Raw genomic sequence first — 27,936 nt, forward strand, 5'->3', positions numbered from 1 at the left:
TTTTATTTCAGTCTGGGCTGTGTTGCTTACACAGGAAGTTTCACTTGACTTTTAGTACCTTAAAAATATTGTAATAACACTGCTTGGGTCTTGCAGTTCTGAGTAGTGTCTTTATGTGCACAAAGAGACATTCACCACTCCGCAGAGTTCACATATTACTTAAATCTTACAAGATTTATATAGATTTACACGTTGCATAGAATGTTCTGGCCTTCTCCCACCTAGGACTTCCAACCCTGGGAGAAACACCTCTCCACAAGGATATATCCTGAAATTGGTAGTACAGACCAAATGAGACAAAGGTCCTTTCCTTTAATCTATGTATATTACATGAAGACTATAGCTAGCAAGCACACATACACTGACTCTCTGGGGAAGGGGGATGAATAGTAGAAAAGTGTTGCTGGTTTTAGACCCAGTGCGCAGTCTGCCTGTCTTTCAATCTGCAATACAAATCTCCCCTGATGAATGCAACAGTTGTGATTTTATTTTCCAGGAAGACGAATACAGAGGTGGTAGTGGCCAAAAGGAGTCTACATACAAATCGCAGAGATTAATGCAGCTGTAAGGCAGTTAGGTCCTGTTTCTGTTATCTTGCTGAGAAACAACCGCTGTGGATTGGTAAATAAAAGTTAGCACTGTCCTCAGGAGTTATTTTTTGAAAATCCAAGCATAAACGAAGAGCTATGGGTGAGGGGATGGTCTGTCTGCACGACTGAAGGGGCCAAAGTTTCTTCATCATTTCTGAAAATTGCCCTCCTTCAATGACTGTCCAGTGACTGCTTCAACTTCTCCTTAAAGAAACTAGTTGTGAGTGTATAGAGAGTGGAGTTCAAGGCACTGTGTATTGGCAGAACAAATACCACTATGCAAGAAGGGACAGTGTCTAGGAGAAAAGGAAAGATACTTCATATGCTTTGTTGTAGGAATGCTAAAGAAGCAAACGTGTCTTTATATAATTTTTACTTTGTGGCCTTTATTTTACTTTATGTCACATCACTTTGTATCATTTTTTTGCAAAACATTACATTAGTATTATTTTTACAAGAAAGGGGTTTAAATTCAACATGGCTCATTGTGGTTTTCATTGAGTTCACCATGGGTTTTCATGAAAAGGGAGAAAAAAAGAGCTTTTCACCAGAGAGTGTCTTTATCTACTGGAATTTAATAAAAGCACTGAACATAAGCTGAAGTCCATCTCTCTTTAGCATAGTATTTAATATAAATCCAAATCCCATACCTATTTTTCACATGGCAGTTTTCATCAGTAAGTTTCAAAATGCCCTACAAAACCTATCATTGTTATTATTTTACAGAGGGGAACCTGGAGTACAGAGGCACGAAGTGACTTGCTCAGAGGGCCATGAGCTGCGCTGTGTATAGAGCCTCACCATCACGAAGCCCATGCCAGCCACAGTCGTACATCTTCTGAACATCCTCGTGATGGCCACGTTTTATTTTCAGCAATCGACATGTAATCACTTTGCTCCAAATGGAATTCAGTGCTCCCAATGAGGCTAAATAGGTTTTATGATAAAGCCATTGACAATTTACTACATTTCTTTAATGCCTTTCATATTACGGAGAATTATTTACCCAATTTTCTACAACCACGAGGTATCAATTTTCTAGAATTATAATGGGAAAGCAGGATGCCTTTATTACTGTTATCTGTCAGCGGCTGCAAGGTTCGCAGGGCTGCGTACAGCCGGTGCGGTGAGGGAGAACCGTGACGTTGTACAGCTCCTCCGCGGGCTGGCGGTGGAGAGTGCGGGGATGGCCCGTGGCCTCCTCAGGACCCCCTGGAAGTCATTGCCTGCACTTATAAATGTGGTGTCTGGGTTGCTTAAAGACCCTCCTGTTGCGTTTTCAGTTTCCCGATGATCAGACGAGTGGAGTTGCACATATTACGGTGGGATTTTGCAGCTGTAGCAGAGGAGAGCCTCTTCGCTGGGTAGCCTGTCCTGGTTCTCGCCTACATACACGGATTGAAGATTGTATGTATGTATTTTAAAGCTCAGTTTCTGAATGCAGAAGAAGTCAAATGTTTTGGGCAATACTTACTCTTCACCAAGGGTTAACTAGAATTCCTCTGGCAGACTTGGTTTGGTTTAAATGGAATCTTTAACAAAAGAAATCACATGCACACAGCATTACCTGGAATTTCCACCTGGAATAAGGACAGGATTTCAATGACAGACAGGAATCCAGCAGATGGCATCAGTGAATACTATTAAAAAAAACGATTGGCAACAGCAACATCCCTGCATGTGTGACTCCCTACCTCTGATGTCCGAAGGGCAGTTTTCTGAACGGACCAAAACATGCTGACCTACGAGAACACGATGATGTGGGAGAAACAAGATTCAAACAAATAGCATTGAAATGGTCTTTCTTCTCTTCCCTTTCTCTCGACCACTTCTCGTGTTTCATTCTCTTCCATTATTTTGTTATAATTTTTACATTAATGTATCTGTAGTACGTAGATACCAATTTTATGTTATAAGCAGCTCCTCAATATTGTCTAGTGTCATGCAGCCTGCTCACATATCACGTGTTCCCATCTGTTACACAGCGAGATGCGAATAAGTTGTAAGAAGTTACTATAGAAACACAGTTAATGCACAGTACGGGTGGGCTCGTGATTCCACAGAGATCTGGTCTCCTGACTAGAAATGCTGCAGTAAATCTCAAGCAGAAACCACCTGCAGGACTCTCACATAGTACGGAAAGAACGACATATTCCCCAGCAAAGTGACAAACTGCTCTGAGGCGTATGTTCATTTTAGACTGGCTTCCTCGGGTCTGTATAAATATTCATTCCAAATTACTGATGGAAGAACATGTGCAGAGCAAGCTGTGCAACTTGGATTTTAATCGCACTGCGCTGTGTTGCAGAGCAAGGTTTTTAACAGTTCATCAAGTGGCAACTCAGTGGACTGGAGTACTCCGATAAGTAGCTGAGAGCCCTTGAAGGAGCCATTTATGTCAAGATCCCAGCACCTGTGCGTTGGGTTTGCATGGCAAGGTTTTGGTGGGGGGGGGGCTACAGGGGTGGCTTCCGTGAGAAGCTGCTGGAAGCTTCCCCCATGTCCGACAGAGCCAATGCCAGCCGGCTCCAAAACAGACCCACCGCTGGCTGAGGCCGAGCCCATCAGTGATGGTGGTAGTGCCTCTGGGAGAACAGATTTAAGAAGGGGAAAAACCTGCTGCAGAACAGTAGCCAAGGAGAGGATTGAGAAGATGTGAGAGAACCAACCCCGCAGACCCCCAGGTCAGTGCAGAAGGAGGGGAGGAGATGCTCCAGGCGCCGGAGCAGAGATTCCCCTGCAGCCCGTGGGGAAGACCACGATGAGGCAGGCTGTCCCCCTGCAGCCCAGGGAGGTCCATGGTGGAGCAGATCTCCACCTGCAGCCCGGGGAGGACCCCACGCCGGAGCAGGGGGTTGCCCGAAGGAGGCTGTGACCCCATGGGAAAGCCCATGCTGGAGCAGTCTGTGCCTGAAGGACTGCAGCTCATGGAAGGGACCCACGCTGGAGCAGTTCGTGAAGAACTGCAGCCTGTGGGAAGGACCCACGTTGGAGAAGTTCGTGGAGAACTGTCTCCTGCGGGAGGGACCCCACGCTGGAGCAGAGGACGAGTGAGAAGTCCTCCCCCTGAGGAGGAAGGAGCGGCAGAGACAACGTGTGATGAACTGACCCCAACCCCCATTCCCTGTCCCCCTGCGCTGCTGCGAGGAGGAGGTAGGGAAAATTGGGAGTGGAGTTGAGCCAGGAAGGAGGGTGGGGTGGGGGGAAGGTACTTTAAGATTTGGTTTTAAGCTTGCAAGGCAGTAGGATTTGGCCTACTGCAATCATTTGGAAGTACTCACATTTTGAAATATACAATTCAAAAATAACACAAGCACTTATTACTTCCTGTGCCAAAAAAAGGAGAATTGAATGGAATCGAATAGAAAGCACAGAATATTTCAGCTGGAAGGGACCTACAACAATCATCTAGTCCAACTGCCTGACCAGTTCAGATGATGATGAGTTGACACATCACAGAATAAATCCAGACAGCAAGTAGTCCAACACTAGCTAGATTGTCCATACTCTTTAATGCAGAATGAATAGTAGTAAATAATAACGTAAAATGTTTAAGTTTCATAGGTTCTTTCTACACATCTTGACTACCTAAAGTCAAGGAATTGAAGGACCTTGGTTATTTTTTGACACTCAGTTTCATTTAGAATATCAGAAAATAGTGCAAAAATAGATAATGCATAATATTTTTGAGCGTTTTGAAACTAGTGTGTGTCTAGAATGCAAACTGAGATTTTCGGAACATACATGATGTTATGTATTATATATAATATAATGTCATAATATAGCATACAATACTATATTAATACATTAATTTTATTAATATACTAATCAAATCAATGCATTATTAATACCTTTAATACATACTTACAAAATTTTGATAGACATGGTGCGTGTCTCATTTTCTGCTTTGATAAATGATCTCATTCTGATGACAAGATTTCCAAAACATGCAACACAAGCTATGACCCATACAAATACTCTCAGAACTTTGTAAGCTAAGAGATCTTCAAATGATGAAATCCCAACTGTTAATGATGTGCATATTTGCAGGTGGAGTGCATGGAAGCAATAAGTGAAGCTTTTTGAAGTAGCTGAAAGTAAAGCAATGAACATGTAAGGCTGCTGGTTAAACACAAGCCAATGTCATAGTTATGTACTAGTTATGCAATTAGGTGCAAGGAGCTGGAAGAGAAGAAATCTTAGCAAAATAATTCCTAGTGCATGTGAGGGGCACGTTGTGAGAGGTATTAAATCAAGGGAGGATTTACTTAGGGGGTTGGTAGCAGCTCATGTTCTTTTGGTCCCCAATAGCAATGCTGGTGGTAGTGGCCACAGTCAGCTGTGATTTCCTTCAGATCCCTGTAATATGCAATTAAGACATTGCCCTTTGTTCATGTACGACTTGAGAGGAATGGTCAGAGCTGGTGTGTTTTTTGTTTTCACAAACCTTGTAAGGACTTTGCTTTGCTACTCTTAGTTTGTTGTCAGTGTGCAGGTGGATGTTCTTCACGCTAAGCTGCTTCAAAAGCAGATCTTTTACTGTCCTTGGCAGAAGGATTTTGCGTGCCTTAACAGATTGTGGAATGCCTGTGGAATGACTTAAATTTGGTAACGAACGTTATCACAGCTTAAATGTTTCAAGTCCTTGACCATTATTCAAATAAATAGTTCTCTGCTTCAGTGGCAGTGGTCTCATAAAGAAGGCTTGTGGGACAGGACATAAAGGCTCTAATACAGTAAGGCCTGCAAGAGCAGGGTTGTTTGGAAATGTATCTTTACAAGCCATTGACTTCTACAAGATTTAAAAATATGTTCTGGTATATAAAAAAAAACAAACCAAAGGATAGATCTGCAAATAAAATTCTGATGTGATATAATTATAGCTGCAAAATGTATGAACAATGATATATCAAATTTTGCATGTGGATGTGGTCCTATTGATTGTATCCACCATCTGCTGGTAAGTGGACAGTAGCTGATTTGAGTTTTATTTTTCAAGAAGCAATGAAGAGTAGAGGAAAGAGGATAATATGAGCTTTTTAGAAATAAAGTCAGAAAGAACGTGCACAGTTGACAAAGATGCTTACATTCATGGCATGGAATAAGCAAATATAAATATTTGGGAGTGATTCTAGACTGAAAGACCAAAATCAGAAGGAAAAAATAAGCCTGAAGATTTCTTATCAAGAATGACATTTTAATTAATTAGAGAGGCAAGAGGCATTTGAGTATATATGCTGGCTGGCATTAAGCGTGAAAGTGTGACACTCCTAAAGCCTTTTGCCTCAGCTCAGGGATTGTAGTTGAGAGGCAACTGGTGTTACTGGCATGTAGCTGTGACATACTGTGAAGGAAAAAGGTGTGCTTTATGACAGCGAATTAAGATGTCTATACAGCGTATGTTCTATCTTCTCTATGAACATATATGGCTTTTATTCATGTCCAAAATATAGCCACTTTTCTGTTTCTTTACTCGCTTCCCAATTGTGGTGCACATGAATGAGGTATTCTACTTCTGCCTGCTAAGCTTAAGGCTACAGTAACTCCCAAGTAAGCAGTTTTATTTATTCCGCTTCAGCCAGAAAAAGAAGTATGAAGGGCAGAAAAAGAAATTATTTGATATGATGTAGAAATGAGGGAACAAAATAAGGAGCGTGTTTCCTTTCTCTGTTTAAAATAGTGAAACATTTCATCTATTTTTGCAGAAATTGGGCTACCAAACCACATAAAACATTCAGGTTATATCCACATTGGTAAAATGAAGAGGGCCAAGGCACGGACATAAGCAGCTATCCTTACTGCTTCGTTGTTTTGTCCTTTGTGAGCTAGTTAGGCCAGACAATTACATTACATTTTCTAGCATAAATGGAGCCTAGGGACTAAAGACACCTACTAGGACCAGTCATGACGTGCACGTGATGAGACAGGTGGATGTTTAGGGTACAGGTAGGTTCCTCCTCCCACCTCAAGAGTGACAGAGGAGCGCAGAACTGAAGGAGAACGGTATAGTCAAGGGCAGATGCGGAATGCTTGCAGCAGATGTAGAATGCCCTACACGGGGCAAGAGAGGTGCCAAGCGTTGAAAAATGTTCATATGGAGTGCCATGGGGCAACCTGCTTTGCTCACGTCATGCGCCAAGAAGAAAGCACAGGGCAGAGAGGTATGAGGCAGGCAACCGGGGACACCTGTAAGCAGAAACGTTATACAAAATTTTGACTTCTGTTCTGCTGTAATACAAACAAGAACAAGACACCGATGGGTGTATGTGACTGTCCAAACAGATCTTGAGGAAATGCCAACAACAATTAAAATGAACCCTGGAAACAAAATAATGGAGAAATATAGCCCTTCCCCTGTCTGTGACATGGCATGATTCAATGGGGCTTGCTGGCTGGGCAGGACATACACTCCATACATCAGGGAAATGTGATATCAAATATCAGTAAAAGGAAAAGGTTTGGGTAATATTACATGCATGCAAGTAAAACCAGTACTGGCACTGAGAGCCTTAAAAGCATCCAACTTGATAAAAATCCTAATGGTGGTAGAGCCATGAAAGGACACTTTGTGTACTGAATATATTCAGTAAGCATTTTCTGAAGTGTCTGAAAGCAGAGCTTCATTCTGCTGTATCCCAACAGACCTTCAGTCTACAAATTCAGTGTCAGGAGTGCATGTGCTGGAAGATTAGCAAACCCAATAGGGCCAGAAACAGTGAAAGAACTTCATTATTTTGCACATTTGGCTATAATGGAAAAAGAAAAGAAGCCACGGGAATAGGTTATTTGATTAGCTGTGATCCAAACAGGAGAAGAAACTCCTAGCATAATCCAAGCCAACTGTAGCCACTTCACAGAGGCAAAAATGCTGAAAGAAACATGCGGTATTGAGTGAGTCCGTTGCAGTAGATGCTCAGTGCAGGTGCTGCCGTACTTGGACTGCAGTGTAGCATTTTTACTTTACCTGTTGGGCAATAGCATTTCAAGGGATTTGATACAATCCCCGCATAGATGATATTTTAGGGAAAGGCGGGTGAAATATTGGCAGAGTGACAGGAACTGAAATCTTGTCAATGATGCGCTAATAACATGAAAACCAAAACCCATTCTATTCATATGATGTGCTGGCGTAACCTGAAACTGGTTCATAGCAATGGCAAGGCAGCGTACAAAAGATATGTTTTGATCACGTGTTAGAAAAGGGAATCATCACAACTGAACCAAAAAGAAAAATAGCAAAACTACCAAGTCAGGTGTTCTGCTTAGATAAAAGGCACTTGGGTTGTTGTATCCCTTTGAAATACTTCGATGAAAGGAGAAAAATAGCTGATCCCAAGGATTCCAAATATGGTTTAGGAAGAACATATTAATCTGGTAAGATGGAAAGGAAAGCCTGAATTTGAAAGCCCCGATGGAAGAGGTGAGTAATGACTTCTGCATTTGTGAAGAGTACCAGAAGCAGAACTGCAGGGAACCTCTGCCAGATGTGAGTGTGCGTGCAGGAACTACCCAGGCCTTACGACCAACACAAAGAGTGTTATCGCTGTGGCTGCCCAGAGAGGTTGTGGACGTCCCATCCCTGGAAACATTGAAGGTCAGGCTGGACGGGGCTCTGAGCAACCTGATCTAGTTGAAGATGTCCCTGCTCACTGCAGGGGGGGTGGACCAGATGACCTTTAAAGGTCCCTTCCAACCCAAACCATTCTGTGATTCTATGAATAAGACTATGAGAGTGCTCATGTCCATTATAGGAAAAGGTTAAATCCCAAACTCCGGAGCTTTGGTCCTAGGGCAGACATGCCTTTGATACCTGATCTGGGATCAGGGATTCCTGTATTTCCAAATAACCTAGTAGATGTTCCTGCCTCAGCTCTTCCCAGCTGTATTGTCTGTTTCACTTCTAGGAGGACACAGGGGAGATTCTTTTTGACAAGGATTTCAAATTTTATTTCAGGATTTGGTTTGGCTCTTGTCCTGGCCCCAGCCAAGAAGCATTTTTTTCCCCCGAGATTTTAAACTTTAAAACCTCTTTTTCGTATTATATACTGTCTATCCCATGAAATAAAACACCTGTCATCCTGTCAGCAAGGCTTCTGGAAAAATGAATGATTGCTGAAATCACTTTGTTCTGGTTAATTCTAGCCCAGTTAGATTTCAGGGGGGGGCAGCAGGGGTGTGCGTGACATTATGTCTGTCTTACATTCTTTGTCCTGTATTGCATGTTCTCAGTTGGAAACATAGATCAGACAACCATTCTGACAAGCAGGTGGTACTATTACATTGGCAGTACCATATCTATCACGGCTCTCAGATTAAAATAGTACACCTTCCCTCGCTGGTCAAGGTTTATATAGCAGCAGAGCACGTCTCCATCCATATTTCAAAACAATGTCCTGTCTTATGATTACTGTCTTGTTCCTATGGTGGCTTATGGACTAGAATATTGATACTCGCTGCATTTAGTTCTGTGAATAAGAATGAAACAAAGAGCTGTAATGGAACTTCAAAAAGAATCTAAAAAGAAGTTCTTCTGGCACAGCTGCTGTATGATTGACACAGTTATCCATCAAAAACCATCTGAGGTGCCCTGGAGACACCCGTTTTCGATGCCCATGTAGAGCTGTCTGATAAGACACGAGACCTGCAGCCTTAGGGATTAGCAGGTGACGGCCAGGTGGGGTAGATACCTCAGGGCATCTCCAACGGCACCAGGCTCCTGTACGTGGGCAGCTGAATAAGCCAGTGGTGAACACGGTCACTGGGATCTGGAGAAAGGCTTATCTCAACCTAGGCTAGCTTTTGGTTTGCTGAATGGCTCACCAGCCTAATACTCCATCTAGTGTTATATGTCCCGTGGTATCCAAGACATCCTTGTGAGCAGGCAGACGTGACGCAGGACCTGCGAGAGACCAAAGGATTTCTGGAGTGGAGATGCTGCAGGGATGTCAAATAGCGTTAGACATCTGACCTGTGGGCAACTGAACCCATGGCCTAAATTCTGCCCTTACTGTAATGACTTAAGACACATTGATCACCTGGTTATCCTTGGACACTTAGGGGGGTCTATAAAAAGGAACTGAATATTACCCTGTGTGTTGACTTCATTGTGTAGCACAGGAGAGAAATATCAATGAGTTGCAGGAAAGCTGTTCAGATCAATCAGATCAATTCGGGATGTCTTCCTTTTGCTTAACAAAAAATAGCGTGAATTTAAAAATAATATTTACTTCTTCTTTTGGACAGCTTTTAAAGAAAAGGCCATGTGGCATAGAGTGGCAATTTTTAAAAAGATGTTGTAGTCTTGCTTTTTGACCTTGAATCCAATGAAATTATAAGATGTACTTTTAGATGAGGGTGAATCTTTGCAAATTAAAGAACAAATAAGAAAACTTCTGGATTCAAGCTTTGTGTGAAATACTGAATTAAAAAAAAAAAAGTGGCTGAATCCTCAGCCGTGTGAGGTGAGTATTTTATAAACCACCCCAGAGAAGAGTTTATAGAAATTCTAAAATACTTGTTACCATTTATTTATGTCCTTATCTGCCCAGGTGCCCTAGCTGTACTTGTTGTGTAATTTGTTCTTAAGGTATGTGTTTTGATTGCTCCTAGGCTTATCATCTGTGAATAGCAGTAAAACTGAGCAAACTGTATGGCTGTAATATGCGTATTTTGGCCTGCTACCTTAGGGTGTTGAAGGAATAGAAATCAGAAGTACATTCAGCATCTTACGGAATGGCAATCAATACTTAACACGCCTTTTGTAATTGATTAATATTTCTCCTGGAAAGAAAAGATATTATTTAGTGCGCTATGTTAGTAAAATGTTTCATGTTTTACTTACAATGACTGAAGCTGCTGAAGACTTTCCATGTGATCCTCAGAGAGGTGAGAAAGTGGATTGAAAGACAGGTTCCTAAAAGAAAGAAAAACTGTTTCTTATTTTATTTCAGGAAAAAGACAAGCTAAACTAGTACATTTTTAAATTCAGTTGGGAATTCTTAGTTATAACTTACAGCTTTTGTAAATACGTCATATCTTTAAAAAGATAACGTGGTAATTCTGTAATCATGTTACTGGACAGATCCCTTCGAGAAATACAGAGAACAAAAGCAATCGGATTAATCCTTAGTATTGCACCCCCCCCTTTCACTACACAAACTTTAAGAACTCTAAGACTCAGATTTTCTCCTTTTTATAGGTGAGGAGGCGTGCTATCTTACTTAAAATTTTAATAGCAGCAAAATTAACTTTTATCATTACTTCAGTTCATCCAATACTCCCTTGCTCTGATTTTATCCATAAGTCACTTTGAAGCCAGTCGGTACAGGCACTGATGTTTGGTGATTGCTAAACATGGATCGTTTTAGCTGTGATTCATCATAACTAATTCAGCTGAGGTATCTAATTTGGGAACCTGGTTGCCGGAGGGTCTCTCTATAATTTATGAACTTAATAGTTGCTGAGAGGTGAGATGAATCAAAGCCTAATTACATAGATGTGAAGCTTTCACATTTCATATAGGTAGAACATGCAAAAACAAAGAAAAGAAAGTTAAAAAAAAATCCCACAGTAAATTCAACACTGAAGATCAGTATTAGTGAATGAGTTTTCACCATGCCAGTGAATCGGCGTCCTTAACAAAGAACCCCAGTTGCTACTCTCCTTCCACAGCCAGTAGCAGCCTCTTCCAATCACTCCCGTCACTCCCATCACTGACAGCTCCTCTTCTCCTTCGAGCTTTCCCTTCTCTTTCCTGCTTCTACACCTTCTGCGGCTGTTTTGTGTTTCTGCCTAAACATGTCGTGCCGGATCATGAGGCAACCAAAACGCAGATGCAGCGTGACTATATGCAGATGAGCTTAATGCATACACGCTTATCCCCAGGGGAAGTGGCAGTCTCGGATCTTAAAGTAGGTGCCTAAGTTCCCCAGACAGCTACTGGGAGAGGCTGGGTCTCCTCTAAAGCACAGAGATGCTGCCCTAGCTACCTTCGTATAGACTGTACAGGGACTATAGGTACCCTCCGTCTGTGAGCCGAGGCAGCTGAAAAATGTAATATTGGCTGCAGAGGAGCCGGGTGAGGCTGGGCACTGGTATGCCCAGAAAGGAGGGAGCCTGACGGTCACTGGGACTTGTTTTTCAGCCCATACAACTACGTCTTCTGTAAAACCTGGAAAGTCTTGGAATAAGTTTCCCCCCATCCCTGTGACGCTGCCCGAAGCGCTACCCGCAGCTCCCTCTTGCCGGCGTTCCTTTCTGTCCTTCTGCCTGTGGTTCTGCATGGACTCCTCCTTCACCTTTGGCAGGAAAAGTGCGGTACACTCGCAGATTACAGGCATGTAATAGCTCGCGCTTTGTAATTTAAAAATAGATTTTAGAAAGCTCACAATTCCCCCAAATCTTTTAATGAGGGAAAGGCGCTTGCAGGCAGCAAGTGTATTGATTTCCATGAAGAGACATGTAAAGCAAAATATATATTAGAATAAGTACTTAATGATTCAATTTAGTACGGAATGCTAATTTAATGTTTCAGTATGACTACTTGGCTTTTTATTTTCCTAGTTGTGTTAGAAGTTACACGGGACCCTGGTTAATTTTTCCAAGCCATAACGAGGTGTGGTGTTGTAGTCAGTGCAAAAGAAACCTACGCAAGACTAAGTAGTTAGTTAAGTAAAACTTTCCTTAGTTTTAATTAAAACCAAGTAAATTACAAAGTAAAAGAGAAATATGGAATTTTGTTTGATTAAAGGCTCTGGCATTTGCTACCCAGACAGAAATTTTACATGTGCAAATTTAGCTTTTTTTGCTTTTGCTCTTGCTGCAATTGATAGAGTCCCACTGTGGGGAATTCCTGTTCCTCACTGGTAAGAAACCACATCTATAACACCAAGGAGCATTTTATATTTCTTAACCTGTAGAATTTTTATTCATGAACATGATCCTCCTTCAGATTCTGCTTTTCTTGTCCTGTGTGTTGTAGGACATACAGCTGAATACAAAAAAATCAGAAATGTGAGTTATTACTTTATACCAATATACTCAATTTTAACAGCAACAAAACATTTTGCTCAGGTTTCCTGCAAAGGGGAAACCCAGTCTGAAGGATGAGTGGATTCAACAAGAAAAAAATATCTGCAGGTTGAGATACAGGCATACTATAGTATTTCTGCTTCATGATCAGATTGCAAGTCCCAGGAGTTACTGGAGTTTAAAAAGCACCCTGGTGCTCATGATCTGATCACAAGGTGGAAATAGTACAGCATGCCTGTTTCTTATTCTGTTTGTTGAAACAAGTGATCGCGACAATTGCCAAAATGTGCCATGTGACTGCGCATACAATAATTCACTTAATTGTAAAGAATACCTCCTTGACAATAGCACAACTGTCCCGATGAGGCTTAATACATTGAGACAAATCCTGTGCTGAGGACTGAGAGTCACACATAGTCAAAAGGGTTTTGTTGCCTTATTTTCATACTTCTTTTACTTACTTACAATACTGTGAGCGCATCGCATTCCAGGAAGATGGTGTTAGTTAAGGCCTTAATATGACTGCCTTCAAAATCTCTGAATAACAATAAGGAAAGTGTCTTTATTCATGAGTTGTGTAATAGTTTTGCAGGAGGTAGTTTAAGCTCTGGGCTAGTCGTCTTTTGTTTGACCTTCCTTTATTTATTTCTTACAAAATTAGCACAGATTTATTACCTAGTTTTGAATATGAATGTAAATATGAAATAAAGCAAATTATACCCTTGTCTTTGTTGTAATTTTGTCTCCATTTACAGCCCAGCTTACCGGCCATTTCAGCAATAATAGGCTAATACATTAGTATTTCTTATGTGTAATGTGCGTACCAGAATAAATAGAGACCACTAGGTGGAGATTTTACATTTAATTGCAACAGGTATCTATATATTCTAAGTTATACTTAGGATAAACATGCATTCACAGTAACCAATTTCATTTTCACTGAGAAACTAAAGTGAAAGACAGAATTTTGCTAAACTCATGAGAGTCATGAGAACAAGAAGCAGCTCTAAAGATTTATGTTGGCAGAGGACCGTGGTAGTTTTTAGACAGCCATTTGAAACACTGCGAGGTTCAACTTTGGCAAGGTTACACTTTTTTAAGAATGTTACACCTTTAAAAGTGGCTTGGCCTAACAGAATAAATGATGAATTTTTATCTTCACAGAAAAAGATGTATTTCTTTATCAAATGAAACTTTGCATAATTTACTTACATACGGTTAATAAGAAGCATTTGAGTACAGATCTTCTTGGGAAGAGTCTCAAGTGAATTGTTTATCATTGATCTTCATAAATTAAAACATGGTTAGAAAACAAGATGTTTTATCATACTTCATAACACAATATGCAAGTGTAAGAAAGATATGCAAATGTAAACTTTTGAGAGAAGAATTCAAGAGTAGATTTAGTTACATTGCTTTGAAATTGAAAGTAAGTTTAGATTTTACAGGAACTACACAAGAAAAAAGATTTTTTAAGTTACCAGTAGCAAAATATAGCACAAAGAGTTACTTTTGATACTAGCTTCTTAATGTATTTTATTTATACACAATGGATTCATTGAATGACCAAGAAATATGCTAACTTGAACGACTCAGAAAAAAATGTGTTTATTAAATAATTTACATCCTCAGTACGGTCACTATAGGTTTTCCACATGTGCTATGACCTTCCTTAAACTCTTTCCCATGGGAGCTGGTAAGGGTGGAAACATATTTCGGCCCCTGCTCCATCCACTGCTTCAGTGCTCACTCTGGGGAGCCTGGTCCAAAGGCTACTGGTGCCCGCTTTGATGCCAGCAGCTGCCTGCCAGCAGCTTGGCTGAAACAGCTGAGTCCATGAATCATTAAAGACACAAAATTCTTCATCCTCTTTGCCCTGAGCCAAGGGACTAGCAGCAAAAAGTTAATTTTCTGCTAGCAAACCCAAATAATTTATTTCCCTGGATACTATTAAAAGCAGCTGCTAGCTTCTCTAAGAAACCAAGATTATACTTTTCAGGTGCTGGTTTGCTTGATGAGAGTGATGGAAAATGCTTATAGGACTTCCATCTCCCTCCCACATACTGTAAGCTCTGTCTTATATGGAATTTTCTGTTATAGGCAACACAGTGATATCTGTATGGGAAATTGTCCAAGTGCCTAAATACTGTTTCAGTTTTCTGAAGGGAGATGCTAGGTGTCTGCTGGTTGTATCCAAAGTTTTCCAGTTTAGATCGTGAGGTCCCAGTAGGCATTCTGAGACAAGAGATATGATTCTAAACAGTTTTACAACTTCAGGAATGTGGTTTAGGTTTAACAGAAACATAGTAAAGATAGTCCTAGCATGGAAGATGCCTATGAGAAATCCACGTTTGGATCCTGGTGTGGTAAGCATGGGGAGTTGACAAGCATGATTCCTTCATGAAGAAGATGTTTGAAAGGCTTAAAGAAAGAAAAGAACTTGGAGGAAACTCAAAAAGATAGAAAGGAAAGCTACTTGGATATTGAACAACACCAATATGAAAATGTGCAAGAGCAATACTTACCAAAACCCCAAAGACTTTAGCCCAGTAAATAACTGCTGTGAAATTTTCACCATTGGCTTATAATCTAGAATTCTGGAAAGAAATAATAGTTTACTACATCACCACTCCTTGTAAAGAAACAATGAAAAAATGGCTGCGATGAGCAAATCATGGGGGAGATTTTCCTCTGCAAATCTGAAATAAGTAGACCTAGACGTTATCTCCAGAAATTGGAACATAATCTGTGTGAAAAGGAGTTGCAAGCTTCAGCAGTCATTCCAATTTTTTTGTGCAGAACGTCATTGGCAGACATAGCTTTACTGCCTTGTTCCTTTCTTTTTAGATCAATGCCATAAACACACGCGCTGCCAGAGATGAATGGTGCTTTTACAGACAGGGAGAAAATGGGCATTCACAGCCACAGCCAATTTGTGTAGATCTCTGAGTACTCCACACTTCAAACTAGTGATACATTTATGACTGAGATACCTGTTGACAAAAACAGAAACTAAAATAATACTACCTAAAAACTGATAGGCTACTTTTAAAGAGAGAAAACAGAAACCTTTCAGTCAATTGATGAGAACAACCAGAAAGATAAAGAACTGTGACAAGAAATATTTGATTTTAAAATGCCAAGTGAAAGTGTTTTAAGGTTTCTATCTCATAAAAGGCTGACTTACTGCAAGGGCAGTAGCAATTGATTTAATCTTTTTAATATTTTATAGTTGGAATGATGCTGGGGAAAGCATTAAAAATGTGCTTTTGTGAACAGTTTTGCACTGCACTAGGGTGGATATGTTTTGCTATGATGCAATGGACAACTTTTGCCTAGGTCTTATACGTATGCTTTTTAGACCAAGACAAACTTAGTAAAAATGCTTTGCATTTATGTGCACTAATCTATCAAAATGTCAATACCTGTAGCTTGTAATTCAAAACTTGATAAGGAACCGGAAAGATTAGCCTGATTTTCGAAGGCACTGAGCTTGTATCAGCTGTTGGAAGTGGTGGGGGTACTGGAGTGCCTCATAATGCTGTAAATACTGGCATTTGAAAAATTTGGCCAATATGGTTTGCGAACATCAACTAATGAGGCAGTGTCAGGTACACATAGTAAATGAAGTTTCTAATGGGTGGATAATGATACAAAAAGAAGTTCAGCGATTTGTCTTTGCCTCAGTGGGCATTCAGAGTCACAGCAGGAGTTAAAATTTGTGAAGTGCTCACATCTTTCTCGAGCTACTGGAAAATGCGGAATAGTGGTTGGATGAGATTTTGAAGGGTTGAAGTTCAGATGCCATCTCCTGTATTGTGGAAGGCTGGTTGCTCTGTGATACCCAAGAGACAATCAGTTATTTTAAAAGGGAAAATAAGGCAATAATGTACTCACAATTTCTGAAGTTTGCAAAGTCCACAGAATGCTTTCCTTCATATTGTCTGAATGCAATCGTGTTGTAGAAATCCAGTACCGGTAAGCTAAGAAAGCCAGGATAATCATGATTCATTAACTTCTTAGAAATGCAAATGTTTTATAATCCCGTATTTATCCCCTTCTGCCATTTTAAGCACACTACTAAATTAATGCCTGGTGTAACAGCACTGAAGTAAGATTCAATATTTTCCACCAGAACAGAACCTTCTAATGAATTCTTTGAGACTATTTCGTATGTGTCTGTCTCCAGGGTGTGTCATGTCCCATTTCTTGATTATGCTTTTGGAATAGAAGATCATAGGGTATAAAAAATAAGAAACAAAATAGAAAGCATTGGAGGCTGGGGAGAAAAGCCAATCCTGTTCGAGGCTACAGGCTATTATTTTGAATTTTATTAAATGTGAACCATCACTAGCCATCCTTCTTGGCACACTTACGCTAACATACATTGCACCTGCTGATGTGGCTCAGCTGAAAATTAGTAGCATGTATATTTTGTTTGTATAAAATTGGTTCTAGCACTCTGCCCTCTCTTCAAATGATACAGTCCTTTCACATGACTGTTGTTACTGCAGGCTGCTAACCGCTTTCGGATGGAAGGCAGTTTGAGCCGCCATTAGGAACTGTCAAATAAAAGGCATACACCATCCAGTCAGAAGCAAGAGCTAAACTCAAATACTGTGTACTTAGAGGTTTCATGAGGATTTATCTTAAGCCTGGTGTATGAATTCTTACCCTTGGACCTGTCCCTATTTTCTCATGTAGACTTCATACATGCTAGCTTTGTCTGTGTGCCTTAATCCTATAAGAATTTATCTGAGGTATAGGGCTGATTGATTTTTTTTGTTGTTGTTATTAACAACAGCCATATTTTAAAAGGACACAAGTCATTCTACCTAACAATGTAATATATATGAACACCTTCCTTCTTCATAACTCAATGAAGGTCAGACTAGTTCCTACAGCAACTTGGAGGAAGCTGTGTTGAAAGCTCTCCAAGTCAAATTCCAATCAAAAGGCCATCCTACTATAAAGAATACGGAAGACACCACCCAGCTTGAAAAAAAAAGTACTAGTGGTCTGTGAGAGGACTGACTACACAGGAGAGCTTGCCATGTGTACAGCTACTTGCATAATTTTGCAGTTGGTTTCCATGGTAGCTTAGCATCAAAAAAGAAAGAAACAAAGAGAAAAAGTTAAAAAGATGCTTTATTTAACCTTTGAAACAGTAAGGTGCAGTTTCATGACAAAATGGTGGCATTTCTTATTAGACAGACTTATTTTCTGCTTACTTATTTTTCTGTGGCAGGGAGCAAGACTAGAGCTCTGTGTATTGCATGCAAAACTGCAGCATCTGCGCAGATCTGGCTACACGGGAAGACCAACATGATCAAAGCAAGAAGTTCAAAGGCAAATGCTGTGCTATACTGTTAAAAAAGTGATCACACAGGTGACTGTATATTGATTTTGTTCATTCTATATACTCCAGGACTCATGTAATAATTTAATAAACTGTCAAGCTACTCACACTTTCTTCACCTTTGTACACTTGCTGAAAACATCACCTGGAAGAGAATGGGTCTGTGTGTGTGAGTGACCTAAAAGTGATCGGTAACTGATGTTTAAATTGCGTCTTAACTGGTCAGTGTTGCAACTCTCAAAAATCAGATGTTACATCTGGGTGCAGCTGACATAGTGTCAGAGCTCGGAAAAGACTTTGGGCACATCCCATTACGTTACACCGGGTGCAGTCCGTTGGGTGCATTACCTTGCCTGGGAAGCCTGGGTAATCTCAGCTTCTTTGTCATCTGCCCTGATTGTTTAAATCCCGATCTGAAGCTTGAGTGCCCTCCCGGGATTAGCTGGGAGAAGACAGGCCTCCCTTTGGTCTGTTTGGAAAGTAAATGTACTCGACTGCTTGAACAAGCTAGCTGAAGGCCAGCAAACTTCTTTGCCGAGTTTTAAGACTGGCTTCTTTTAAATATTTTCCTTAGGTGATCCAGACAGATCTTTGAGAATTTCTCACATTAACAAGTATTCAGCCATATATAAATTTTGACAACCTGTAGGACTGGAGCTGACAAAATGAAATAGGGAGCTGTCAGTCATCATTAAGAACCAATAATCCTGAAATTCCTGCTTTGGTAACTTCAGCAATATTTGGTGGGTGCTCATTAACCCAATGCTGGCTGCACAAGCAGTGATCTTTAGTGAGTGGCCTGGGGCTGACAGGCTTTAAGCAGCAGGAATGATGAACCCAAATAGCATTCAACTCACCTAATTGTAAACATCTGCAGTGCAAAACGCACATCTCAGCTAACACCCCAAGCTCTCTTTAGAGGAGAGAAGTAAACATGTTCTGTGTGCAGTTCATATGACCTGTATTAGATGTCTGGTTTACAGTGTTGACACATATTTTGTCAGATGAATTCCACACTGAAGTGGGCCTTGCAGCAAAATGCTCACAGCATTCACTACATACCAGTAAATCATGTAGTAAATATCTATAGTGGGTCTTTTCTGCAGTCTCTGAATGCAGAGTGCCCATATGTGGTAGTATAGCACTATACAAAGTGTGTTTAGGCATCTCTTTGTTTGTAAAACAGCTTTATGCTGGAGAGCAAAGGGAACTCTACTTACAGGAGGGTTATGTTACTTGAAACAAGTGGAACAGACTTTAAATTAACAGCAGCACATTCTAGTTCTGTTTCGATGCAGCTGCAAACTTCTGGGTATTGGTGGAGACCTGGCAAAAGGAATTCTTGAGTGAATGTGGAGTGTCATTCTGAGACCTCTTTTTAGAAAGGGATTGGACATCTAGATGCAACACCCCCAAATTACCTTAGTAAGGTTCACTTGTCAGGAAGGCTATATAACACGGATGCTGCACTTCCTAGGACTGCAGTGCTTTACATGTAATGAAAGCAAATGTAAGTCAGTCAAACATAAATCAAGTTTAATATCCTACTGTCCATAAGCTACAACAAGCATAAGTGAAATACAACATGTACTTGATGTATGCATATATTTATATATACATACAAATGAGAACATCTGAGAAACTGCTGATGGAACAGTTTCCACTGGAGAATGCAGATTTGTTTAAGCCACTACACTTCACTGAGAAATTGGATGCTTTGATTTTAGTGCAGACCAGAAGGAACACAGCATCTAAACTTGCCTCTTGCTTGCCAAGACACTGTCCTTGCTTTCTGGGATTTAAGGGAAGGGCTTTTTGGGTACCCCAACTTGGCAGTCCATCTGAAGAGCTATCCCAGAGCTGTAACACTTTGGCTGACCTGAGCCTTTTGGGTTTATGACCCTTTGTCAGTAGGCAGGAAGAAATATTTTAGAAGGGATCAACATAAAACATTTCAAGATTTTAATTTTTTTTTTTTAATGTTTCACAGAGAAGCCTTTCTTTTTCCTTTTGTTCCTGAGTGGGATGAAAACAAATATTGATTTTCCAAAAGTTTCTAGAAATGTAATTACCATTTTCCTGCAACCTTATAAAGCTGCATCCTGGCACTAATAAGTAAGTTCCACATTGCATTGCTCTACTCTGGTATGCATGCAAAAAGCTCTGGGAAAGTAAAGCAGTTCCCTGAGCACATCTAAAATTCCAGATATCTCTATAATTATAGTAAATATATGTATGCAGTGAAAAGACTTAGAAGTGTAACATAGTTTAAGGATATTAATAAGGGCATTAGGATTAAGTTAGGATTCTTCTGATAAAGGCAGATAATTAGGCTTTCCATGAACCATATCAAAGATACTTGCCCATCCACTATTATCTCCTATAAGAGGTGTTAACCTTTGTCAGCTGTACTTTAAATTGTCTATCAGCTTTTAATGAAAACTAGAACATTAATGCCAATTTGTCTGTGGGGTACATGTGTTCTTTTATATGGGATGGAACCAATAGTAACTCTTCAAACGTATTGTCTTTTCTGCTGATTATGAGTAGCAACTAAAAGCCCAAATTAAGAAATCTCATGTAAATTGAATATCAGAAGTGTACCAGACTATAAGCATGGCAGAGAGAGAGAGAGAAAACTAGAGAGACAAATCTAATGTTGATGCAAAATACTGTTAGAAGATGTGTTTGTGAAAAGAACTGAATGCTAAAGTAGAATGATTCATGTAGTGGAGGAACTCACACTGCAGTACATGGTATAGCATGGAGAGTTACAAATTATTTACAGTGAAAATCTACACATGACAATGAAATTGTTCTAGGACAAGACTGAAAGTCAGAAAGTGACTCAGTAAAAAACAGGATGTTGACACCAGTTTCAGTAAATGAATATGTTTTGTGATCTCAACTTTCAGGCAAAACCATGGAAAATGATGAGAACAGATCATTACTGTACCAGCTAAATGTATAGGCAATTGTACAAGTTATATGAGATTTGAGAGAAAATCAGTTAAAATTTATGAAGCTTAGACTTTTTTTTTCTTTTTAATAGATTGGCAGAATGTGGGAATATCTATTACATGTGGAAAATCATAAACACAAATGACCACATCCAGAGGTGGTAGCTGAGGGGTGATGGTAATGAAAAAGGAAAGAAGCACAGAAGGATGATTTGAAATACCTAGAAAGAAGAAAAGGAAGTGAAAGAGATGTAAGAACTTCACCAGGAGGCAGGTGGGGAGGGAGGATACAAAGCAGGAGATGACAGCGGAGTTGACACATTATCTTCCAACCCGACATGCTTCAGTCACAGAAGTCAAATGTGATGTAAAGGGAACCATGCTCCAAAATAGGGATCATTTATTAGCCAAAAAAGGAGATTGGTCTCATTGATCTGACTTCCTCATTGTTCTTTTGGATTGAGAGTGGGCATGAAGATCAGTAAGACAGAGAGGAATGGTAGTGTGATCACCACCAAGTGCGTATGTGCTTATGCACATGTACCAACATATGTATATATCTAAGACTCTTACAACACTTGAAAACATCATAGAATAAGAATTCTTCGCTTCTACTGGTAGAAAGCCTTACTGAGCATAAGTACTCCTACTTAGGTGCAGGAGTTTGTGCACCCACTTTGAAGGATTCCCCAGACAGATACACAGTGATTACCCACTCTCCAGAGCAGAGGATAATATAAGAGGGATTCTACAGGAATCTCACCATTGGAGTCTGCCTGAGGCATGCCTTTAGACACGCTGTCGGTTTTCTTTGCTGACCAGCATGGTGTAATTCCCTCATTCACTGAAGAAAAGAAAATAATCAATTACACTGAAAACCCCAGACTTGTCAGGCTTGTGGATCATCTGCCGACTATTAGTGATTCAGTGTGTATTAGCTGGAGGAGCACATCCCACAACCAAATTTTGTTTCTGTATACTTACAGATGTTACAGTATTCAGCACAGTTCTCTTCATCCACACCATTCTCATAGTCATTTATGCTATCACAATGAAATGTCTGTGGGAGGCATATCGTATGATTTCTGCATGGAAAATAACCCTTTTGGCAGACAACACCAACTGACATGTCTTCTATCAGCCAGGAATCTGAGAAAATATGGGAAGACATTTCCTCTATAGTAGAGTAAGTTTTGAATTAGAAAGGCCTGATAAAACTACAACCACAGCATGCGACAGAATATTTTCATTTTTCATTTTAAAGTGCATTGTATGTCATTTTAATTCTGCCTGTTTTATTAGTGTCAGCTACAAATGGCTTACCACCACTGAAACTTAGAAGAGACAGCTTAAAGGTTCTGTTTGGTTTTCTTCTCTCTTTCCTATCATCTGCAGAACACATTGCTGGCCAGAAAGAAACTTATTAACGTACCTTTCCTGGTAGACTGTTTCCTCAAAGGTGTAAGCATGAAGTAGCAGAACCCTGCAGCCTGGCCAGGGATGGACAGAGGAGTGGTACTTGGGTGCTTCTGGCTGGGGGAAATGTAAGTGTCCTGTGAAGAGAGGACTTCCAGCTGGAGCATGGAGAAAGCCACTTCTGATGCTGAAGGCAGCTGGGCCATGGGGAAATGTCCACTTACACATCAGAGAGGTACAAGTACTAAGAACACTTACTGCACACAATTACAGTAAAATCTTTGAGCAATTGGCAAGTCAAATCTTGTTATGAATCTGCAAAGTTGATCTCAGATTTATGGCTTTTCTTCTGGGATTTTTTTTTTGCATTAATGCGATTACATTTATAGTCTTGTAAATCATTCATTTAAACAAGATGTTCAAAGCAAGAGAATAGTTGTTATTTCCTCTATTGGCACATATCGCAAATGACTGGTTTTCTGCAGAACATTTGCAGGAAATCTGCTCTATTATTTCATTACAGGTATGGAGCATATGTCCATTTGGAAAAACACTTTTTCGCTTTCACAAAGTTTACAGGAGCTTTTATGGCCAAGAAAAACTAATGGAAGAATGCTAGAACTGCAAAGAAGAAAACCAAACAAACCAGGAAAGTTCTTTGTATCATACAGAGCTGATTCTGGTTTTACTCATTAGCAATGTCTTTGAAAAGTGAAGTTCAAATCTGACAAAGCAAATTTGGTTATAATCTTAGTTGAACGGGTAGAAATGTCTATGCACCCACCTTGCAAAGGCAGACATGCTGACTGTAGACACACGAGACTCCTATGGGACTATATAAAAGATTAAAATGAAATATATGGGATAAAATTATAGGGAGGAATGACAGAAACAAAGTGATGTAATCCAATTCTTATGAGGCTGATAGACAATTAGGGGCTATATCAGCAAGGATGGAAAGAGCAGAAATTCAGCTAAATGGTAATCTTTCAAAACTGAGTATGGTTTAGTCTTGTCTAACACTGTCCTAATAATACTGCTTTTTTGTATGATGCAAAGAAATGAGGTTGAGACACGATGATAGGAGGTGAAATACATAGTTGATTCCAAACTCAGGCTTGAGATCCAAACTCAATTAATTTTGGAAATCTTGTCAAGATATGCCTTGCCTTTTAAGTGAGATACCCCTAACATTCTCTTGCTACAAAACTTAAAAGATGGATGAAAAGGTTTAGACCAGCTTTTCTGAAGGCTTTTGTAGGGATCCACTATGTGGATAAAAGCAGGTAGTTTAGACTGGTTAAGCTGTAGATCTTTGTATATCAGTATTTTCAATATTGTTACAATTAGACTCTGATAGTTTGCTGTTTTCATCAAAGTCTTTTTGGTAGTGCCGGTATTTTTAGTTCTAACTCATTTTTTCGTGCATCAGATATTGCACAAAGGTTGGGCTGGAAAAAGCTTGCTTTATTCATTCAGGGACAGAAAAAGCATTTTTTCAAAGTACATGTATATGTGCAGTATGGCCCTACAGTCCCTTTTAAGAACTGAGTGTGTCCATGACCTCTCAAGAGAAGCAAAGCTAAAACAGAATGCATATGTGGTAGCAGAGCTGAAAATGAATCCTGAATCTCTCTTCGCTCTCGGCATTCAGTTAATTGCCCTTGCAGACAAGACACCAGCTGTGATCCAAACAGAAAGGGCTTGTTCTTTTAGTTTTCTCTTTGAGTCTCTAAATTCATGTTAACTTGTCTTAATTTGCTCTTTCACCAAGCGTAGTGCATTTACTGCTCTGATGGCTGCAGTCGTTCCTGAAACACTTTCCAGTAATGCTGACACACAAACAGGGGTGTCATCTGCTGGGTATCCACATCCATTCTCATCAACGTCTGCAGTATTAGGAGGAGCTCGTGATTTTCTGCCCCATGGACAGCACTTCGGCTGATGAATAGATACAGATAAAAGTGGAAGCTTCTGTTTCAAAGCAATAATGCCATAAAAGCAATTCTTTATTCACCATGTGATAAAATTCAATCTTCCAATTTCTGCCTGTGATGGAGTTGCTCCTTCCCTACTTACTACTACATTTCTCCTATTTCTCAACATAAATTTCTGAGTGGCAAAAGTTGACCAAACCATATCATGTGTTACTGAGGATCAGCTAGGCTCACGCAACATGTGCACAGTTCTCGAACATGTCACTATTATTCAATGTGCTTTAATGAAACAAGTCTGTAAATTGATTGCAAACTTGGTAGTGCAAGCAAGGAATGTTGCCTCTTTCAGTGACTGTGGTTATAAGAACAGCTTTGTTTAAAGCAGAAAAACTGGAACATTCTCTGCAAATGTCCAAGTTGTGCAAAAGCTGTCCTTTGCAATGAGACAGACCCAGAGATTTCAGCACTGGTTAAAACTGGTTTAGTGAATCAATACTGCTTGGAGCTGTTGTAACACACATAATTAAAGCACTTTTCAGATCATAGCTGAATATATTTTTTGCTCCTATTATTACTGCTCCCAGGTGTCATGGTTTAACCCCAGGCAGCAGCTAAGCACCACGCAGTGGCTCACTCACACCCCCCCACCCAGTGGGATGGAGAGACAATCAGGAAAAAAAAAGTAAAACTCGTGGGTTGAGGTAAGAACAGTTAAATAGAACAGAAAGGAAGAAACTAATAATGGTAATAATAACAATAATAAAATTACAATAATAATAATAATAAAAGGATTGGAATATACAAAACAAGTGATGCACAATGCAATTGCTCACCACTCGCTGACTGATGCCCAGTTAGTTCCCAAGCAGTGATCCGCCCCCCAGACCAACTCCCCCCAGTTTATATACTGGGCATGACGTCCCATGGTATGGAATGTCCCTTTGGCCAGTTTGGGTCAGCTGTCCTGGCTGTGTCCCCTCCCAACTTCTTGTGCCCTCCAGCCTTCTTGCTGGCTGGGCAGGAGAAGCTGAAAAATCCTTGACTTAGTCTAAACACTACTTAGCAACAACTGAAAACATCAGTGTGTTATCAACATTCTTCTCATACTAAATCCAAACCATAACACATATCAGCTACTAGAAAGAAAATTAACTCTACCCCAGCCGAAACCAGGACACCAGGTCACTGTGAGAGCACACAGGCCAGTTTGCTTTACTTCAAAATCACTGAAATATTATTGACTGAGAGCTCGGTGGGAGTACTTGTTAAGTTCACATATCGCTTAAGAAGGAAGAGATGAAAAGAAAGAAAACAACCCAGTCAGTCAAATGAATCATAAGCACTTAGAATTAGTAAACATTCTTGGAAAATGGAAAGAGAAATCTTTAAATTTCTGGATCCTGTTTCAATGAAGAAACACACTAAAACATATACAAAATTATTTACTTGTGCACAGATCTAAGTTTTCATAACCATTCTTTTCCACCAGTATGTTGTTTGTTGGGGTTTTTTTTAGCTGGGAAAAGAAAGGCTTGGGTTTATATCAAATTTTCCCTGGAAAAAAACCACCCAGTCCAATAGATTCAAACTGCAGGTTGAAGAGGTGTTTGATGAACTCCAAGTACTGTTGTCATAAAATTTTGAAAATGCTGTAGATTGTCCACATGAAACATCAATGTAATGGCCTGAAGGGTGAGCAGGATTAAAGCAACAATGCAAATTAGATACCATCTGTTTGTGAAATTTGTAAAATGTAAAAAAAGTGGCACTAGTCATCAGTTTTTCCACATTAATCTAAAATGTGCTTGCTTTAGTGTTCCTGCATTTACTACGGTGACAGACTCTTCATCTACAGCACTCCATAGGAAAACAACATCCCTGAACTCTCTTTTTGAAATGAATGGATCCTTTACCAGGTCATTCTTTTCCCTGGTTGAAAAGCGAGTCACACTATAATTTATGCTCAGTAGTTGTATGACACTTAAATATGATTGATTGTCACATTTATAATAGCTGGGTTTTTTTATTGTCAGAACTGAACAACTCAACTGATCACTAGCCTGCATTGGTATTATTAAGGTCTGGACTGTAAATCCCTTCCTGACACTGAGAAGCAGTTACTCACTGAAGAGCTGCTAAAGCTGCTGTGAACAGCAGTTCATCATAAAAAGAACAGACTTAAAAGACTGGATTTAAATATTTTATCCTTAAATTTGTCACGCATAGAATCTCTAGGCTGTGATATAAGAAGTCTGGAACTGCTGTTAAAGGTACTTGTTCTCTCAGCTACATCAGAAGATCCTCCTGGGCTTATCAATTCAGACTGATAAGCCTTATTCAAGTGTTGAAATTTCAGTCACTAAAGTTTTAGGTGCAGTTTGGCTAGCTAGCACCAATGACAAAGTTACAGCTCTGCTTTGAATAACCTTCTTTCCGCTCAGCAGCATGCCAGTTTTGTTTCTCCAACACACCCAGGATGCTGTATAATTACTTTCCACAGATCTTGGCATGGGAGGATAATTATGTGAGATTTCTTTCTGGCTGGAAGACTTCGTGTCACAGTGGCCTGTTGGAGAGAGCTTTTCTGGGGAAGAATTGCAAAAAAAAGGGAGCTCTTTCTCGCCAGCCGTTAGAGGGCACTGAAATTCCATCTTTTTATACAAGTATCAGTTTAGTCACACTAAATCCCAAGGGCACTTTTTGAAGGTTAACCAGCCATTCAGGTATCAACAGTATTTACAATCAAGTGACGTTTCCTACTCTTTTGGGGTGGACTCACATATCTGGTCTCAGAATTGTAGAGTACATTCCTAGTGAAGCCTAAACAGCTTGTAATCAATACCCATTTTACACTACAGATGTTTTCCCCAGAAATGTGCCGCAGATGTGGGTTTCCCAGACATAACTGTGTCCTATGACATTCCCGAAGCTGCTATACCAAACACATGCATTTATTTGTAGACACATTTAAGAGGAGAGGGCAAGATGGGAGCTGATCAGTCATTCTCTTCATATTTCTGTACTGCTTGGAATGCAGTTATGTGAGGGCTGTGAGGACTTATCTACACAGGAAAAATCTCTCTGATACATGTCTCCTTTCCCACAATGTTTGCTCGTACCCATGGTTATCCAAGGCTTTTGAGCTGGAACCAGTTTAGGACGGAGGCTGCACTGCCTTGGAGCACCCAGTCATCTTGGGTTCAGTCCCTCTCTGGAGTAGTCTCAACTAGTCTGGTTTGGGTAAAGGCAACAAAGAGTTTGCTGTTAAACCAAGATAATTTATGGCAAAATTGATTCAAGCCTTATTGTCTACTATTGATGGGGAGTATATGAAAAAAGCAACTTGAAAGAATGGTAAGGGGAAAATTTATATTTTTTCTAACAGTTCAAAATAAATAAAGATATATTTCATGGAAATGGGAAGCATGGTAAAGGTTGCTTTGGTAATAAACTATTTCCAACATTTGTTTCTGCTAATCAAATTTGTGACAATGAAAGCAATATATTGATGTGTGTAATGAAAAGGTGAGTCATTGTATGGTTTTTATTAACTACATTGTCTTAAACCAAATGTTGGAAATATAATAAAATAAAGTTTATGTTAAAATAAAAAATTTACCTGAGTAACATTTCCTTCAGCCATA

General features: G+C 39.9%; 1 protein-coding gene across 1 annotated transcript; it reads right to left on the reverse strand.

Moving 5' to 3' along the window:
• Window positions 1-644: 644 nt before the first annotated feature.
• Window positions 645-27,687, reverse strand: RXFP2 (relaxin family peptide receptor 2). Its single transcript, XM_069808801.1, is given in 19 exon segments — window positions 645-886; window positions 2,158-2,198; window positions 2,200-2,236; window positions 2,239-2,436; window positions 2,832-2,887; window positions 4,459-4,712; window positions 5,038-5,134; window positions 10,432-10,503; window positions 10,604-10,675; window positions 13,086-13,157; window positions 13,833-13,904; window positions 15,146-15,217; window positions 15,485-15,613; window positions 16,518-16,603; window positions 17,656-17,719; window positions 19,200-19,304; window positions 20,281-20,359; window positions 21,703-21,783; window positions 21,897-27,687. Coding segments are annotated over 19 exon segments (2,043 nt in total). The 5' UTR covers window positions 22,111-27,687.
• Between the last annotated feature and the right edge of the window lie 249 nt (window positions 27,688-27,936).

Source organism: Haliaeetus albicilla, chromosome 20 (assembly GCF_947461875.1).
Source record: "Haliaeetus albicilla chromosome 20, bHalAlb1.1, whole genome shotgun sequence".
In the NCBI taxonomy this organism is placed as follows: domain Eukaryota; kingdom Metazoa; phylum Chordata; class Aves; order Accipitriformes; family Accipitridae; genus Haliaeetus; species Haliaeetus albicilla.